Source organism: Podarcis muralis, chromosome 14, assembly GCF_964188315.1.
Source record: "Podarcis muralis chromosome 14, rPodMur119.hap1.1, whole genome shotgun sequence".
Lineage (NCBI taxonomy): Eukaryota > Metazoa > Chordata > Lepidosauria > Squamata > Lacertidae > Podarcis > Podarcis muralis.
In genome coordinates, this window is record NC_135668.1 from 49,234,788 (window position 1) to 49,250,063 (window position 15,276).

Sequence of the window (15,276 nt, forward strand, 5' to 3'; positions counted from 1 at the left end):
AGTCGCTCCTCGCTCGCTCCGCCGCGTCGCGGGGAGATGGCGCGGCGCAGGGGACAAAACGCGTTTGTGATGCTGATTGGCCGCGTCTGGTAGCTCCTCCCCCGCGCTCCCCCCTGACATAGAAAGATGGCGGCGCCCATGAGCGTGGGTGAATAAGGAAGTGGGCGGGCGAGCAAAAAAAAGGAAGATTTTGAGGGTGGAAAGGAAGAGGGTTTTTTAAATTATTGTTATTTTAACCTTTATTGAGTTGGCTTCGGAGGCTTCTCATTTGTACTGCCTAGGGAAATCTCACTATAATTCCTTTGGAGCCAAGAGAGGGTCTACATTAGGGGCTGTCCTTGGGTCCCACGACATAAATTTCCCCTAGCGCAGCCTGCTGCCGAGACCTCCTTTTATCCTCTCCCTTTTAAAAACAACCCCCCCACAATACCCTCCAGGCCTCTTCCCATGTTTAGAGAGCCTAGCTCTAGTTTGCTGTGTCCTTAAAATATACGTTTATAAACTTAGGTCAGCTTTTTATGATGATACCTGTATCCATAACACATAAGGAAAGGCGGAGCTACTTCTGAAGAATCGCTCATAGTTACTTGGTCCCTTTCTTTGACCTCATTGCCCCAAATTATTATTATTATTATTATTTATTAAATTTACCAAATACCAGAATGTGGTGGGGTGGTTTACAGCGCCTGTCATCAAGACACTCCCTTGTGGCCGGACGTCTCTGGCCATCTGTCTTCGTTCGTGGTCCAGTGTTATTGCAAGTGGAGTCAAGACGACCCTACACACCGCAGGCAGGTAAGAATTAAGGTTGCAGGCTGATCCTGCGTTTGATGTGGTTGGGATTCATACTTTTTGATAGCTAGGATTGGAATGCAGGAAACGCAGCATTGAGGCAGCGCATTGTTACATGTAGCTCAGTGCCATTTATGGTGCCTGGCAGCTGCTAACAATAAAGTATTTCAGTTGGGTCTTTCTTAATTTTATCTGGAGTTGCTGGGAATTCAAAATGGAATGAGATTTTGCATCTAAAGTATGGCATGTGTTCTACCTCGGAGCTATAGCCTTTCTTAAATTAGGAACAGGTAATGTTTTTGGGCCAAGGGCTACATGGTCTCCTTGGTCAGTTCCCTCAGACCTGTATGCCAGAAGTAGGGGTGGCCAGAAGAGGCTGCGTGCAAACAAACTGCTAACCCATGCAGAAGTCTACTTTATGTGCCATGCCTATTTTAATTCTTTTTTCTTATCACTGCTACTGAAGATTGGTGGGGGAGAAAATTGTGGAGTTTGGAACTGACAGGGTTAAAACTCACTGGTGTCCTGTATCTGGATCTGGGAGGAGCTGGGAGGAGCTCGATGCAGAGAAGTGTGTCACAGGATGTTGTTCTGACGCTCTTCAGATCTGTCTCTGCAATGGACAGAGAAGCAGCTCAGTTTAGAAGCTGCTGTGAGAGTGCTTTTGGAAAGCACAGAGAAATGGCCGAAGTTTCCGATGGAGTCTGATGGATTTATTACTCTGTAAATAAAGCTACTAGAGATAAGAACGAACTGTCTCTGGATGTGATTTATCCCTATTCTCACACGGAAGCAGGACCGTTGTTGCTACTCTGCTATCCTGCCAGGTCATTTTTCCCAGCAGAGTCCACACAGGGAAGAGTGACTGGACGGCAATTTATTTTCACCCGAAGAAAAATTTTGTGGGGGGGCAGGCTGCAACAGAACCTCAGACGGGGATTTAGCTACCCCAGCTTTAAATCTTTCTCCACCCCCACCCCCTGAAAAAAGTGTATGTTATAGTTTTCAGGTGTCATTTTCTCACAGTAGCAAACAGAATGCCTCTAGGATGCCCACAAGTTGGTCATAAAATAGATAATAAAGATAATAGGCTTCCCTCATTGTTGCTGTTTTAACTGCTACCATTCACCATGTTGCCTTAGAACCTGCAGATTTCATTCTGGCACCACACATTCTACACATATCCATTGATAGATGTATCTGTTGTGATAAAGCCGAGTGTGTGATCTGATCTGGTTTTAAGCCTTTCACAGAATCTTAAGAGTTGATAAAGTCTTAGGACCTGGATGGTTTTTTGATCTCCCTTCGCACTGATGACAATTATCCTGCTGTATTGATCTTCAAGACAGAGCCATGCTACTTATAAGTTTGGTTTCTCTGTTTCGTGAAGGCTTAAATGTACCCTCCTTGATAACAAATGATGTCTTTAGAAGACTTTAGAACTCAGCATGTGCTTTCTACAAACAATTAACAGCAGCTTACTATCAGTGGTTTGAGATGCAGAAGTTCTTTTTTTTCTTTTGCAGCTAGAGGGAGCTCTCTTTCAATCTGATGGCATCTAACATCTGCAGGCAGTGCATTCTGGGAGATGTAATTCACTGAGAAAATGGGCTGGACAAAGTCATTAAAATGATGTTGGTTGGCAGCTGATAGGCAGAAAGTCAATGGAAAGAGTGGCAGCTCCTCTGGGGTGCTTGGCTCCACTCGCTTACATTTTAGACAGTGAGCTACACCATGTACTGTATGTAAAATACATTGACCATTTATTACAGTATCTTATCCCAAAGGATGTTTTCTAAGAGATACATTTAAAATTGGTGGTTCTTGAGCTACCTGCACTCCCCTTTTCTTTTATCTGTGGTACTTCACTGCCTCTGCAAAACATATACTGGCACATATAAATGCATATTAAAAATTAGATTGCTAGCAGTTAAGCAATGGATGAAAAGAAGAAAAACCTAACTGTGTAAAGATCATCATAGATAGTTGAAAACCATGGTGGGAGGGTCAAGCATTCCAGAGCGCTGACTGTTGTGTATCTTTGAACAGAAAGATTCATATTGATTAGAATCATAGAATCATAGAGTTGGAATAGACCACAAGGGCCATCGAGTCCAACCCCCTGCCAAGCAGGAAACACCATCAGAGCACTCCTGACATATGGTTGTCAAGCCTCTGCTTAAAGACCTCCAAAGAAGGAGACTCCACCACACTCCTTGGCAGCAAATTCCACTGTCGAACAGCTCTTACTGTCAGGAAGTTCTTCCTAATGTTTAGGTGGAATCTTCTTTCTTGTAGTTTGGATCCATTGCTCCGTGTCCGCTTCTCTGGAGCAGCAGAAAACAACCTTTCTCCCTCCTCTATATGACATCCTTTTATATATTTGAACATGGCTATCATATCACCCCTTAACCTCCTCTTCTCCAGGCTAAACATGCCCAGCTCCCTTAGCCGTTCCTCATAAGGCATCGTTTCCAGGCCTTTGACCATTTTGGTTGCCCTCCTCTGGACACGTTCCAGTTTGTCAGTGTCCTTCTTGAACTGTGGTGCCCAGAACTGGACACAGTACTCCAGGTGAGGTCTGACCAGAGCAGAATACAGTGGCACTATTACTTCCCTTGATCTAGATTCAGTAATTGCAGGAGTGGGGAAAGAAACCAATACAATGTAAAGAAAAAACATAAGAAGAATGTGCTGGATCAGGCCAACAGCCCATCTAGCCCAGCATCCTGTTCTCACAGTGGCCAACCAGATGCCCATGGGAAACCCTCAAGCATGATCTGATCCCAAGAGCACTCTTTCTTCCTATGTTCTCAAGCAACTGGTATTCAGAAACATTACTACCCCTGGGCCTTATTGATTTCAATGGATCTAGACATATCTACATTTATCTGGATTGTGAACATTGGATATGTACATATTTTATTTATTTCTTAAACATAGATATGTATTTTTCTTGCAGAAAGGAAAAGGTTCTACCAGAATGTCAGCATCTCCCAAGGTGAAGGTGAGCACCTCTGTGTACTGTAGTTTGTCTGTCATGCAGATGTTTGGAACAGGCTCATCTGGACTTCTTCTCCATCCCAGCTCAAGGTTATGTTAAGGTGAAAGGCAGAGACTTTGCCAAGGTGAGCTTTGTAGTGGAACAGGTAGAGCCACACCTTCCACGCTGGCTCCTGTGTGTTGCAAAGGATTCTAATGCACCTAGAAGAGGGATATTGCAACACATTCAGGAAAAGTTTTACTCAGGCTTTGGCAAATCTTTGGTGGAAGAGAGTTCTGTTTGTGAGGTGGCTGTAGAAAACTTTGATACCTTCATATGTGGCTCCAATGTCAGGATGTTTTCGCTGCAGTTGAAAGCACACATGTTTACACTGGTATTTCTCTGACCATTCATATAATTTTGCTGTCACTGCTTGACCTTCTTTTATTGAAACATTTTGTTTTTCTTATGTTTGTTTTGGACCACCTTGGTATTGTTTGCTGAAATTGAAGGGTGGGGGAAATTAAATCAATAAATGAAGTGTTTAGTTATTGTTAAGAAAGCTATTTACTGGTTTTCAGCGATAGGGTATGAGTAGGACAGTGTTTCTCAAACTTGGGTCCCCAACTTGTTGGACTACAACTCCCATCATCCCTAGCTAGCAAGACCAGTTGTCTGGGATGATGGGAGTGGTAGTCCAACAACAGCTGGGGACCCAAGTTTGAGAAACACTGGAGTAAGAACTTCCATCACGGCACCATTCAAGAATTTAATATTGGATGCAGAATTCGTCACTGTGAGACTCTCAACTTCTCAAATAAATGAAACCCACCACAAGACACTGGTCCTTCAAACTGCAAAGAGTGACTGGACAGTGTGAAGATAGTGTCCAGAAGAATCTCAAAAGCTGCAGGCTTAGTGGGTTTTTCTTAACCTTTCTTCTTCAGGTGGCTTTGAAATCAACTTGGACCACCGAAAACTGAAAACCCCCCAGGCCAAGCTCTTCACGGTGCCAAGCGAGACTCTGGCTCTGGCTGTGGCGACCGAATGGGACTCTCAGCAGGACACCATCAAGTTCTACACAATGCACCTGGTGTGTGAAGGAGAGGGTAGGGCATGTGAACAAGCAAATGGAGGGTTGAGATTGCAGCCAATCTGTTCTCTTTGAGTTGTTAGGCAGAGCAGGATGTGCACCTGGTAGCTAATGCAGGCTAATGTTTGACTGAACTGTATAAATCAGATTGCAGGTGGGAGATACAGTTTTGAGTACTCCACTCAACTATGTCTGGATGTTCTGCTTTGTGTTTTTTAAGACCCTACAAAGTGGCATGTCGGGATAGATGGCCCATCCAGCTCCACATTGTGCTATTTTTCTGTGTTTCACCTTTTGCAACCTGGTGCCCTCCAGATATTTTGAACTGCAGTGGTACCTCGGTTTAAGAACAGCTCTGTTTACGAACTATTCAGTTTACAAACTCCGCAAGACCAGAAGTAGTGTCCCGGTTTGCGAAATTTGCCTCGGTCTAACAACGGAATCTGAATGGTGGAAGGGCACTGGCAAGCGAGAGGCCTCATTAGGGAAAGCGCGCCTTGGTTTAAGAACGGACTTCCGGAACAGATTAAGTTTGTAAACCAAGGTACCACTGTATAGCGTTCATCAGCCTCTACCAAAATTGTTGTGCTGGTTGGAGCTAATGGGAATTGTGGTCCAAAACAGAAAGGCAACAGGTTGGAGAAGGCGGCCGTTGCAAGGACTTCTGTACAGGGAATATGACTGTATTGATACAAGCTGTTTTACAACTTCAAAGCTTGTGGGGAGACTTAAATGGGGAATTGCTCATTGTTCATTGCTTCAGCTGTGTCACTCTGCTAGTCTAGCTCTCAATTTCTGTAGCTTCTTTCTTGCCTTTCAGACAACCTTGTGCAACACAGCTTTGGACAACCCGTCGCAGCGAAGCAAAGATCAGCTCATCAAGGCAGCTGTGAAATTCTTGGAGACGGACACAGTTTGGTAGAAATGCATTCTGGGAAGGGGCTCCCTTAAAAGCTGGATCTTAAAAAATTATCTGATCAGGGAATGAGAAAACCAGTGTTTCTGCAGTCACTGTGTAGTGGGTATGAATGAAAAATCCACTGCCACATTGAAGTAGAAACTGAAGTACCTCTCCTAGTGCAGATAAATCCTCATTGGCGCTGTGGTTTAAACCACAGAGCCTAGGACTTGCTGATCAGAAGGTCGGTGGTTCGAATCCCTGCGACAGGGTGAGCTCCCGTTGCTCAGTCCCTGCTCCTGCCCACCTAGCAGTTCGAAAGCATGTTAAAGTGCAAGTAGATAAATAGGAACCGCTCCAGCGGGAAGGTAAACGGCGTTTCCGTGCTCTGCTCTGGTTCGCCAGAAGCGGCTTAGTCATGCTGACCCGGAAGCTGTACGCCAGCTCCCTCGGCCAATAAAGCGAGATGAGCGCCGCAACCCCAGAGTCGTCCATGACTGGACTTAATGGTCAGGGGTCCCTTTACCTTTACCTCATTGTTATAATCTCCTTAACACAAGATTGGCTGACCATTTTAGGTCCATGGGGCCTCATCACCCCATTACATCCCAGACGTGATCACCCAAGTGGTGGCATGTTCACATGCGCAAGTGTGCAAGCACACCAGAGGGTGTGTGCTCTCCTCAGTTATCTCCCACTTGGACTACTGCAATGCACTCTACATGGGGCTACCTTTGAAGGTGATTCGGAAACTGCAACTAATCCAAAATGCGGCAACTAGACTGGTGACTGGGAGTGGCCGCTGGGACCACATAACACATAATAGAGATCTGCATTTGCTCCTAGTACGTTTCCAAGCACAATTCAAAGTGTTGGTGCTGACCTTTAAAGCCCTAAATGGCCTTGGTCCAGTATACCTGAAGGAGCGCCTCCACCCCCATCGTCCAACCCGGACACTGAGGTCCATCTTTGAGGGCCTTCTGGCAGTTCCCTCACTGCAAGAAGTAAGGTTAAAGGGAAGCAGACAGAGGGCCTTCTCGGTAGTGGCGTCTGCCCTGTGGAACGCCCTCCCATCAGATGTCAAGGAAATATACTACCGTATTTTTCGCACCATAGGACGCACTTTTTCTCTCCTAAAAAGCAAGGGAAAATGTGTGTGCGTCCTATGGAGCGAATGCAGGCTTTCGCTGAAGCCTGGAGAGTGAGAGGGGTCGGTGCGCACCGACCCCTCTCGCTCTCCAGGCTTCAGGAAGCTATCCGCTAGCCGTGGGAGACCCAGCTCTCCCACGGCTAGCGGAGCGCTGCATTAATCCCGAAGCTTGGGGCGTGCGGAGCTCAGCGCGCCCCAAGCTTCTGGGTGCCGGCAAGGTCTCGCTAGCCCTGGGAGAGCCCTGCGATGTCGCGGGGCTCTCCCAGGGCTAGCGAAGCGCCGCGCTAATCCCGAAGCTTGGGGCGTGCGGAGCTCAGCGCGCCCCAAGCTTCTGGGTGCCGGCAAGATCTCGCTAGCCCTGGGAGAGCCCCGCAGGGCTCCCCACGCTGCGGATGTCTGCCTGGCGCGAGGGGCGCTCTGCTTCAGGGCGCCCCACCCGCCAGGCAGCAGGCTTATCCGCAGCGTGGGGAGCCCTGTGGGGAACTGCTGCAGGGCTCCCCACGCTGCGGATGTATGCCTGGCAGAGCGCCCCTCTCGCCGGGCAGACATCCGCAGCATGGGGAGCCTTGCAGGAGTTCCCCACAGGGCTCCCCACACTGCGGATAGCAGCCTGCCGCCCGGCGGGTAGGGCGCCCTGAAGCAGAGCGCCCCGCGCGCCAGGCAGACATCAGCCAGCCCCACAAGCTCGGGGGACAGCAGGGAGGCGCAGCGCCACTATCCCGCTGTTCCTCGACCTGGTTCGGTTTTCCTGACCTGCTTTTGGGGGGGAAATAAAGGGGAAAATTTTTTCCTTTATTTCCCCCCCAAAAAACTAGGTGCATCCTATGGTCCGGTGCGTCCAATCGTGCGAAAAATACAGTATCTGACATTTAGAAGACATCTGAAGGCAGCCCTGTTTAGGGAAGTTTTTAATGACTGATGTTTTAATGTATTTTTAACCTCCTGTTGGAAGCCGGATGGGCGGCGTAGAAATAATAAATTATTATTTTTACTCAGCTGAGCCATGTAGAGCAGCAGAGAAGCGGGATGGATACTTTTCTCCCCATCATGAGGTGGAAAATTGTACTGTCTGTCCTTCCAATGATCAGTCTGAAGAGCAGATAGTAACTATCTTATCCATCACAAAGCTGGGCTGGGCAGGATGGTTTCTCTTCATCAGCCGAGCCCCACGATGTTGCTACCCACCATCACCTTGGCTTGGCTGGCAGCGGGAAGGGAATTATTGGAGAACTTGCTTTTACTCAGGAAGGACCATGAGTAACAGTACCATGCCACAGTTGGGACAGCATAGTCAACTTGAAAATTTTAGAGGGCATTTGTGTGCGTAATAAAATTGGGATTCACCGCTTTTTTTGTCAGGAATTGGAAAAGCAGGATTGAATTTTGGGAGGTGTTAGGCACATGTGCAATCTTAGCTGTGTGGAACCTAATCCTGTTGTGCTTGATGGTCCTTTTTTTTGCTTTGCTTTGCTTCCATGGTATTTCAGCTACCGGGTGGAAGAGCCGCCTGCCTTGGTGGAACTGCAGAAGAATGAGTGGGATCCCATAATTGAGTGGGCAGAGAAAAGGTAAGTTCAAGCAAGAAGTCAGTGCCAGGGAATTGCTGATGATGCACAGACACACCCTTGTCCCCAGAGGATGCTTGTGGCTCAGGGCACGAAAGTTAAACTGTGTTGGTTGCGGAGCCATTTAGATTTCTTAGGCCCATTTTTGAGCCTTCCTAGGGAAGACAGGTGGAGAGGAGAAAGGAATTCAACACTCTTGACTGCCAACTGCCTCCTCCAAAGGTATGTTGAAGGACTATCACTTTCTAAACTTCTGTTAGCTAGATAGGTACCGTATTTTTCGCTCTATAAGACGCACCAGACCACAAGAAACACCTAGTTTTTGGAGGAGGAAAACAAGAAAAAAAATATTCTGAATCTCAGAAGCCAGAACAGCAAGAGGGATCTCTGCGCAGTGAAAGCAGCAATCCCTCTTGCTGTTCTGGCTTCTGGGATAGCTGCGCAGCCTGCATTCGCTCCATAAGACGCACACACATTTCCCCTTACTTTTTAGGAGGGAAAAAGTGAGTCTTATAGAGCAAAAAATACGGTATTTTTTGGGCGTGTGTCCTAGATAAAAACTGAAGGTGCATTTGCTCTTACAATGGCAACAGGCTTATTTTTTTAGAGGGTTCATTTCTACCCATCCCCATGTTTCCTGTATGAGTACCTAATCTTGAGTGCTCACAAAAAATCTACATAAACACAGAGACTTTGCATAGGCTGCATGTGGCTTTGGAGGGATGTTTTTGAGGTTCTTGGATGTGACAGGATTCCTTTGTATATATCTCAACTTTTTACAAATGTATTTATGGTGACTTCATATATATATGTATATGTATATGTATATGTATATAAATGAAATACAGAGCCCCCTCCAAATAAATAAATAAAAATCAGCCTTGCAACAAAATTGACCAGAAACCCAGAGGCTAAAAAAACAGCCAGAGATACTTTTCTCAATGAAGACGTTCTGGGTTTGCTCAAGAGTGTGGCCTATCTAAGCTCTGCTCTGCTTGCAGGTACGATGTTGTGATTGGCTCATCAACAAGCATCATGGGTCCCAGCATCCCGCAGAGAACGAAGGACACCTTTGTCAGCCACCTGGCATCATATAACAGCTGGGCCCTTCAAGGTAAAAGGAGGGCTGTGTCCTGGGACTGTGTCTGCTGTCAGTCCTATGCCATACCCTGCATCTGCCGGTTTTCTGCTTTAGCTAGAAATGTATTTTGAGGTTAAGAATTCTTTGGTTGCTTTCCCACCATGTGAGATCAAGCGGGGGAGGCACACTGGGGGACCTTTCTGCATTTTTAAGAGAGAGAGACTTAATTTTTTTTTAAAGAAGAGCCCTGCAGGATATGGTTCAGCATCCTGCTTCCCACAGTGGCCAATTAGTGGCCTCTGAGAAGCCCACAAGCTGGATGTAGAGACAACAGCCCCCTCCTGCTTATCCCCAGCAATGAGTATTCAGGGACAGATTGCCTCTGAATATGGAAGTTGCATTTAGATGGCTGTGGACAGGCCTCTTCCTTCTCCATGTCCAATCTGATGTGAGCACAACAGTAAAAAATGTGGGATACGAATCTAAAAAAACAAAATAATTGTTATTTTGAAGCTGTTTAAGCAGGGCCGTCTTAAGCATATCCGGTGCCTAGGTGCAAAGATCCCTCCGGCGTGGCCGCCCCCCCCTGCCCCCCAGTTTCCCAGAGTTGTCGACCTTTTCCCAAGCCTTCTGCAGGGATCACTCTCCTCCCGCGGAGGCTTGGGAAGGAAGCTGCACTTCCGCCAGCCCTATGGTTGATGGGCCACAGCTGGCGGGCGTGCAGAGAAAGGGGAGGCCACCGGCAAAGCCACGCAGCTCCCCCACTCACTGGGGCACCCCTGAGAGGCCAGCGCCCTGGCGCAGCGCGCCAGTAAGCCCAATAGGAAAGACAGCTCTGTGTTTAAGCAGCGGTGGCCCTCAGCATGTTTTGTGGAGGCAAATTCCATAGATTAAATTATGTGTCCCGTGGATTAACTTTCTTTTGTCTGGTCCTGAATCTACAGCCCTCAATTTTAATCCTGGTACAGTGGTACTTCTGGTTACGTACTTAATTTGTTCCGGAGGTCCATTCTTAACCTGAAACTGTTCTTAACCTGAAGCACCACTTTAGCTAATGGGGCCTCCCGCTGCTGCCGTGCCGTCGCTGTGTGATTTCTGTTCTCATCCTGAAGCAAAGTTCTTAACCCGAGGTACTATTTCTGAGTTAGCGGAGTCTGTAACCTGAAGCGTATGTAACCCAAGGTACCACTGTATTACAAGGGAAGCAGAAAAAAAATACCGTATTTTCCCGTGTATAACATGCCCCCCTGTATAAGACGTCCCCTAATTTTGGGGACTCAAAATTAAGAAAACGGGGGGAGATTGCCCAGATTATAGAGTTTTTTTAGAGTTGTAGAGTCTGTCCCCACGCCGGCAGAAGCCACCAAACACACCACCCTATTGACGCAGTGACAGCCAATCCACACCAGCCCTTGCCGCAGCCACCAATAACACGCCAAAATAGCCGCGGACAAACTCCGACTCGCGGCAGCAACCAATCCCACGTCCCCCCTATGCACTAACCCCAAATTTTAAACATAATACTTTAATAAAAAAACCCTCGTCTTATACACGGAAAAGTACGATATCTTTTTTCAGGTAGCACAGCATGTTAACAAAATGTCTGCTGTGTCCATTTGAGCCACCTTTGTTTTCCTACGTGGTCTCCAGTAAAGGAAAGAGAGAAATCTGAATGCTGCAGCCGAATAGGTCCTATTTTCTTACGCAGGAATAATGGGGCATTAGGTGTCTCCTCACCTTTTCTTGACTGCTCTTCTTGTCGCCCGAGATTGATTTGCACAAGAAAATGACAGGCTTCCTTCCCTCTTTCTTTCTGGTTTGGGGCATTTCCCCCTCCTGCTAGGCATAGAATACATGATCACCCAGCTGAAGTCCCTGGTTCTCTCGATGAGCCTGCTTGACAAACACCTCACAGTTGAGCAAGCTGTCCTGCTATCTCGTCTAGAGGAAGAATACCAGGTAAACCTCGTTGTGACAGAGATCTGGGGCTTTGGGGCCAAGTTAATTTAGGGACCGTCTGCTCCCATTATGCGCTTGCCTGCCAGATAAGACCTGCCTGTGGCTCTGAAAAAATGTTTATGACACTGATGGATTCAGTTCTGTATCGCACCTTTTAACAAAAACAGCTAAGGTGACTTTTCTAAAAATAAATACCTAATGAAATAAAGGCCCCCCCCCCCAATAAAATCAGTGTTGCAACAAAACTGAGCACAGCAATAGATCCCAGAGGCTGAAAATGGTTTACAGGAAGCTTTGTGAAGAAATAAGTATTAGAAACGTCGTAAAAAAGGGAACAAGGGAATAGGTTTATTTAAAATAAAAGGCAATGTTAAATTTAGAATTGCGGATAGAAGATTAGGAAACGGAAGATTTGCGGATGAGCTGAAGGAAGCCAAAATATGTATCTGGGACAATATTGAAAATGTATGTTTAAAACTTTATATTGGAAACTGAATAAAAATAATTTTTAAAAAAAGATCCCAGAGGCTGAAAACAGCAGCAGTTACATAATAAATCAAGGTATTCTGGGTTTGCTCAAGAGCATGGCAAATCTATTTTTAAAAAAATAATAATAAGATTTTATTAAAGCTTTTTCATAATACAGTAAGATAAAATAAACTAATCTAAATAAAAACAAAAACAGCAAGAGAGAGAAAAGAAAAAGAGAAACATGTGGCAAATCTAAGCCCTGTTTTGTCCCCAGCTATGGTGTTGTGATCTATTTTCAGTGATTTTTTCAGGTCTGATTATTCTTCTCATCTTCCTTCAGATCCAGCACTGGGGGAACATTGAGTGGGCCCACGACTATGACATGTACGAACTTCGGGCCCGCACGGCTGCTGCTGCCCTTTTTGTTCAGCTTTGCTTAGAGAATTCCACGGTCAAGCACAAGCTGCTGCAGGACTGAGACTCTGGGGCGGACAAGGAACGGGCGCCGGTGGCCCTGGGCAGACCTGTAGAACATCCAGGACCGACTGAGTGGCAGGTGGAGAAGAGAGGGAGCTGGTGTTGGTGGGGTGATGGAATCGCACTACTCATCCAAGGCTGACCTGGTGATAGCGGTGATGCTGACAGCCCTAAGACTGACTGGGTGTGGCTATTCTCCCTGAACGAGGGGGCAGGAATGCCTGGCATCCGTTTCCTTCTGTTCATCCTGAACCTAGCCCTTGGCACATCCAAGCAGACTTCCCTTCCTTATACTACACACCCTGTCCTCTAACCCAGTGTTTCCCAACCTTGGGCCTCCAGCTGTTTTTGAACTACAATTCCCATCATCCCTGACCACTGGTCTTGCTAGCTAGGGATGATGGGAGTTGTAGTCCAAAAACAGCTGGAGGCCCAAGGTTGGGAAACACTGCTCTAACCCTTCCAGGCTGAGAGTCCTGGCCTTCTGCCAGGACCCTTAGATGACCCCAAGCTGTGAATTCCAAGGAGGAAATCTGTTCATTCCTGAAAGTGACAGGCACCGTCCAGCTGCGGCTATTTTGTACCATTGTGGCCCCTATTCCCCTTGATTCCCAGGCTCACTAGCAGCAGCCCAGTTTCTTTTCCAGCAGGATGCACATTTTCCACAGGCAGGCAAGCCTCTCAAGCACAGCTGCTGCAGGATGTTCATTTCGGCTGGGCTGATGCTGCCCACCACCCAGCTTGATTGGAATCTGGACCAGTCAGTGGTGGGCGGTTGTGGCGCAGCCTCACCTCTTACCCAAGGTGGTGCCTCACCAGGGGCTCCTGGCAAATCAAGAGAGAGCAGTCAATCCCTTTGCTTCTCTCCAAACGAGAATGGCTTCCACTGTGGGCATCAGTGCTCCCCCATTTGGAAGTAAGTGGGGTCTTGGCAGCCTCCGTTGCACAAGGGGCAAAGATGTGAAACGGCTGCTGGGTACTTTGGACAGCATGGAGGGGCATAGGCACCTATTTGACCTCTCAGCAGGCGAATCACGGCTGCTTTTATAGCAAAAGTGGTATGATGCTAATCTGGTGCATTTTCACTGTCCTGCCCTCTTTGCTCCCTCCCTCCCCCCCCCCCTTGCTGCAGCAGCAAGTTATCTGCAGTTGGAGAGGGCTGGAACCTAGGCCAGAACCAGAATTAAGTCTCCCTATATCCCCCTAACCATTGCATGTCCTCCCATAGTTTCATAGTTGGCCTCTATGTCTCCAAGAAAGCCAGAGCCTGCTATGGCGGTTGTTTTCACCCCTTTGTGTACCCAGCAGAGAAAAAAAGCATTCTTCTCCCCTCCTTTACAATTTGATTAAATATTCCTGTTTGGTGCCTCTACATGCAGTATGGATTTGTGTGTGTGTGTGTGCATTTGTTTGTTTAAAAGGAGTTGGTTTCAGTGCCAGATCTCTCTGGCCCAAACATTTGCTTTGCAGCTGCTCCAAGTTCAGCTAAAGTGAAAAGATTTTGGGTCGCAGAGTTGGATCCCTGGAGAGCTAATCTGGGTAAAGGCCATTCTAGGCAAAGCTGGTCTGAACCTGATTTCTGGGCTTAGGTTGACCTATAAGAGAATGCAGTGAGAGAGCAGGACTGTGTGGAGGGGGCCGGCCAAGGCAGCTGTGGTCAAAACCCTGTAGGTTCTGGCCATTCTCAGACCTGGGGGTTATCAGCTTTGTCCATTAGTTGATGGATACACCTGCCTTTAGGAAAACGGGAATGGGAATTTTACAAAAATAATGGCAAAGTCCAAGCACATGACAACGAGGATGATATGAATTTTAAGGAAAAAGTTCAAGGTCACCCCTAAAAAATTGGGGCTGTGATTCTGCCCAGCTGTTCTGCAGTCTGCTTCTTCATTGGGGAGGGAATTCTGAGCTTTTCAGGAGACACAGCAGTACCCCTTGTTGGCTGTCAACCACATGAAAAGTTAGAAGCACTCCACACCCCTACAAATTGGCCTGGGTTTAAAATAGCTGCGACCACCCTTTATTCCCTCTGTTGGTGTGGAAAGGAAAATTGTGATTCTTTGCCTTTTACATTCATGGCACAGGTGCAAAGCTGGGAAATTTAAATAGGAACAAACCTTAACTAACAAGAGTACTAAACCATCTCTGGCAATGCCTTGGACTCGGTTTTAAGATGTGAGCTGTTTTGTAGGGGCCATATGTGGTACCTTGGCCAGCTCCCTCATTCTCCCAAGGGCTCCTTCATCTTGAAACAAACTTCCTTGCACACAGAAAGCTAGCATGTCAAGAAGAAGTCTCGGCCAGTAGCCTGACATATCCATTTTCTCTGTTCACGGAGGGGAACTTTGGCCACCTGAAGCAGCCTCCTTCACATTGTTTCCTGGTCTTATTACCTATTTTGTCTGCTGGTTATCTGCCTTCTGAAGGTGGAAAATGTCCTTTGTAGGAGCCTAGATTTGGAGAAGCTGGTCCCACGTTCATTTCACAGCTGAGCGTCTTATGGAGAGAGATTCTGCTCAGGGATGGGCTTGGAGCTGCAGTACAGGAGGGCTCTCCCTTTGTATACATTATGCAAGAATACATTGAACACGCTTCCTAAACCATAGCATGCATGCTAATCCTAATTTCCCCCTGAGATGCCCAGCTGCCAAAGGAGTGTCAGTGTGTTCCAGGTCATCCTTTCATTCCAAGTGGAGCGTCAGTAAGGCTCAGTGGGCTGGCGCAAGCCCCACATAAGCCCAAGAACTATATCTGGAAATGTTCTGGCTGGGGAGAGGCTCCTCTGCGCAGTGCAGATGTTCTGCCCT

General features: G+C 47.1%; 1 protein-coding gene across 1 annotated transcript; it reads left to right on the forward strand.

Moving 5' to 3' along the window:
• The first annotated feature begins 1 nt into the window (after nucleotide 1).
• ATPAF2 (ATP synthase mitochondrial F1 complex assembly factor 2) lies at nucleotides 2–13,535 on the forward strand. The gene is made up of 8 exons (XM_028706368.2): nucleotides 2–795; nucleotides 3,755–3,799; nucleotides 4,723–4,868; nucleotides 5,689–5,786; nucleotides 8,404–8,484; nucleotides 9,483–9,595; nucleotides 11,406–11,521; nucleotides 12,333–13,535. The coding sequence occupies exons 1-8, from the start codon at nucleotides 663–665 to the stop codon at nucleotides 12,468–12,470; spliced, it is 870 nt and encodes a 289-aa protein (XP_028562201.2). The 5' UTR covers nucleotides 2–662; the 3' UTR covers nucleotides 12,471–13,535.
• The last annotated feature ends 1,741 nt before the right edge of the window (nucleotides 13,536–15,276 follow it).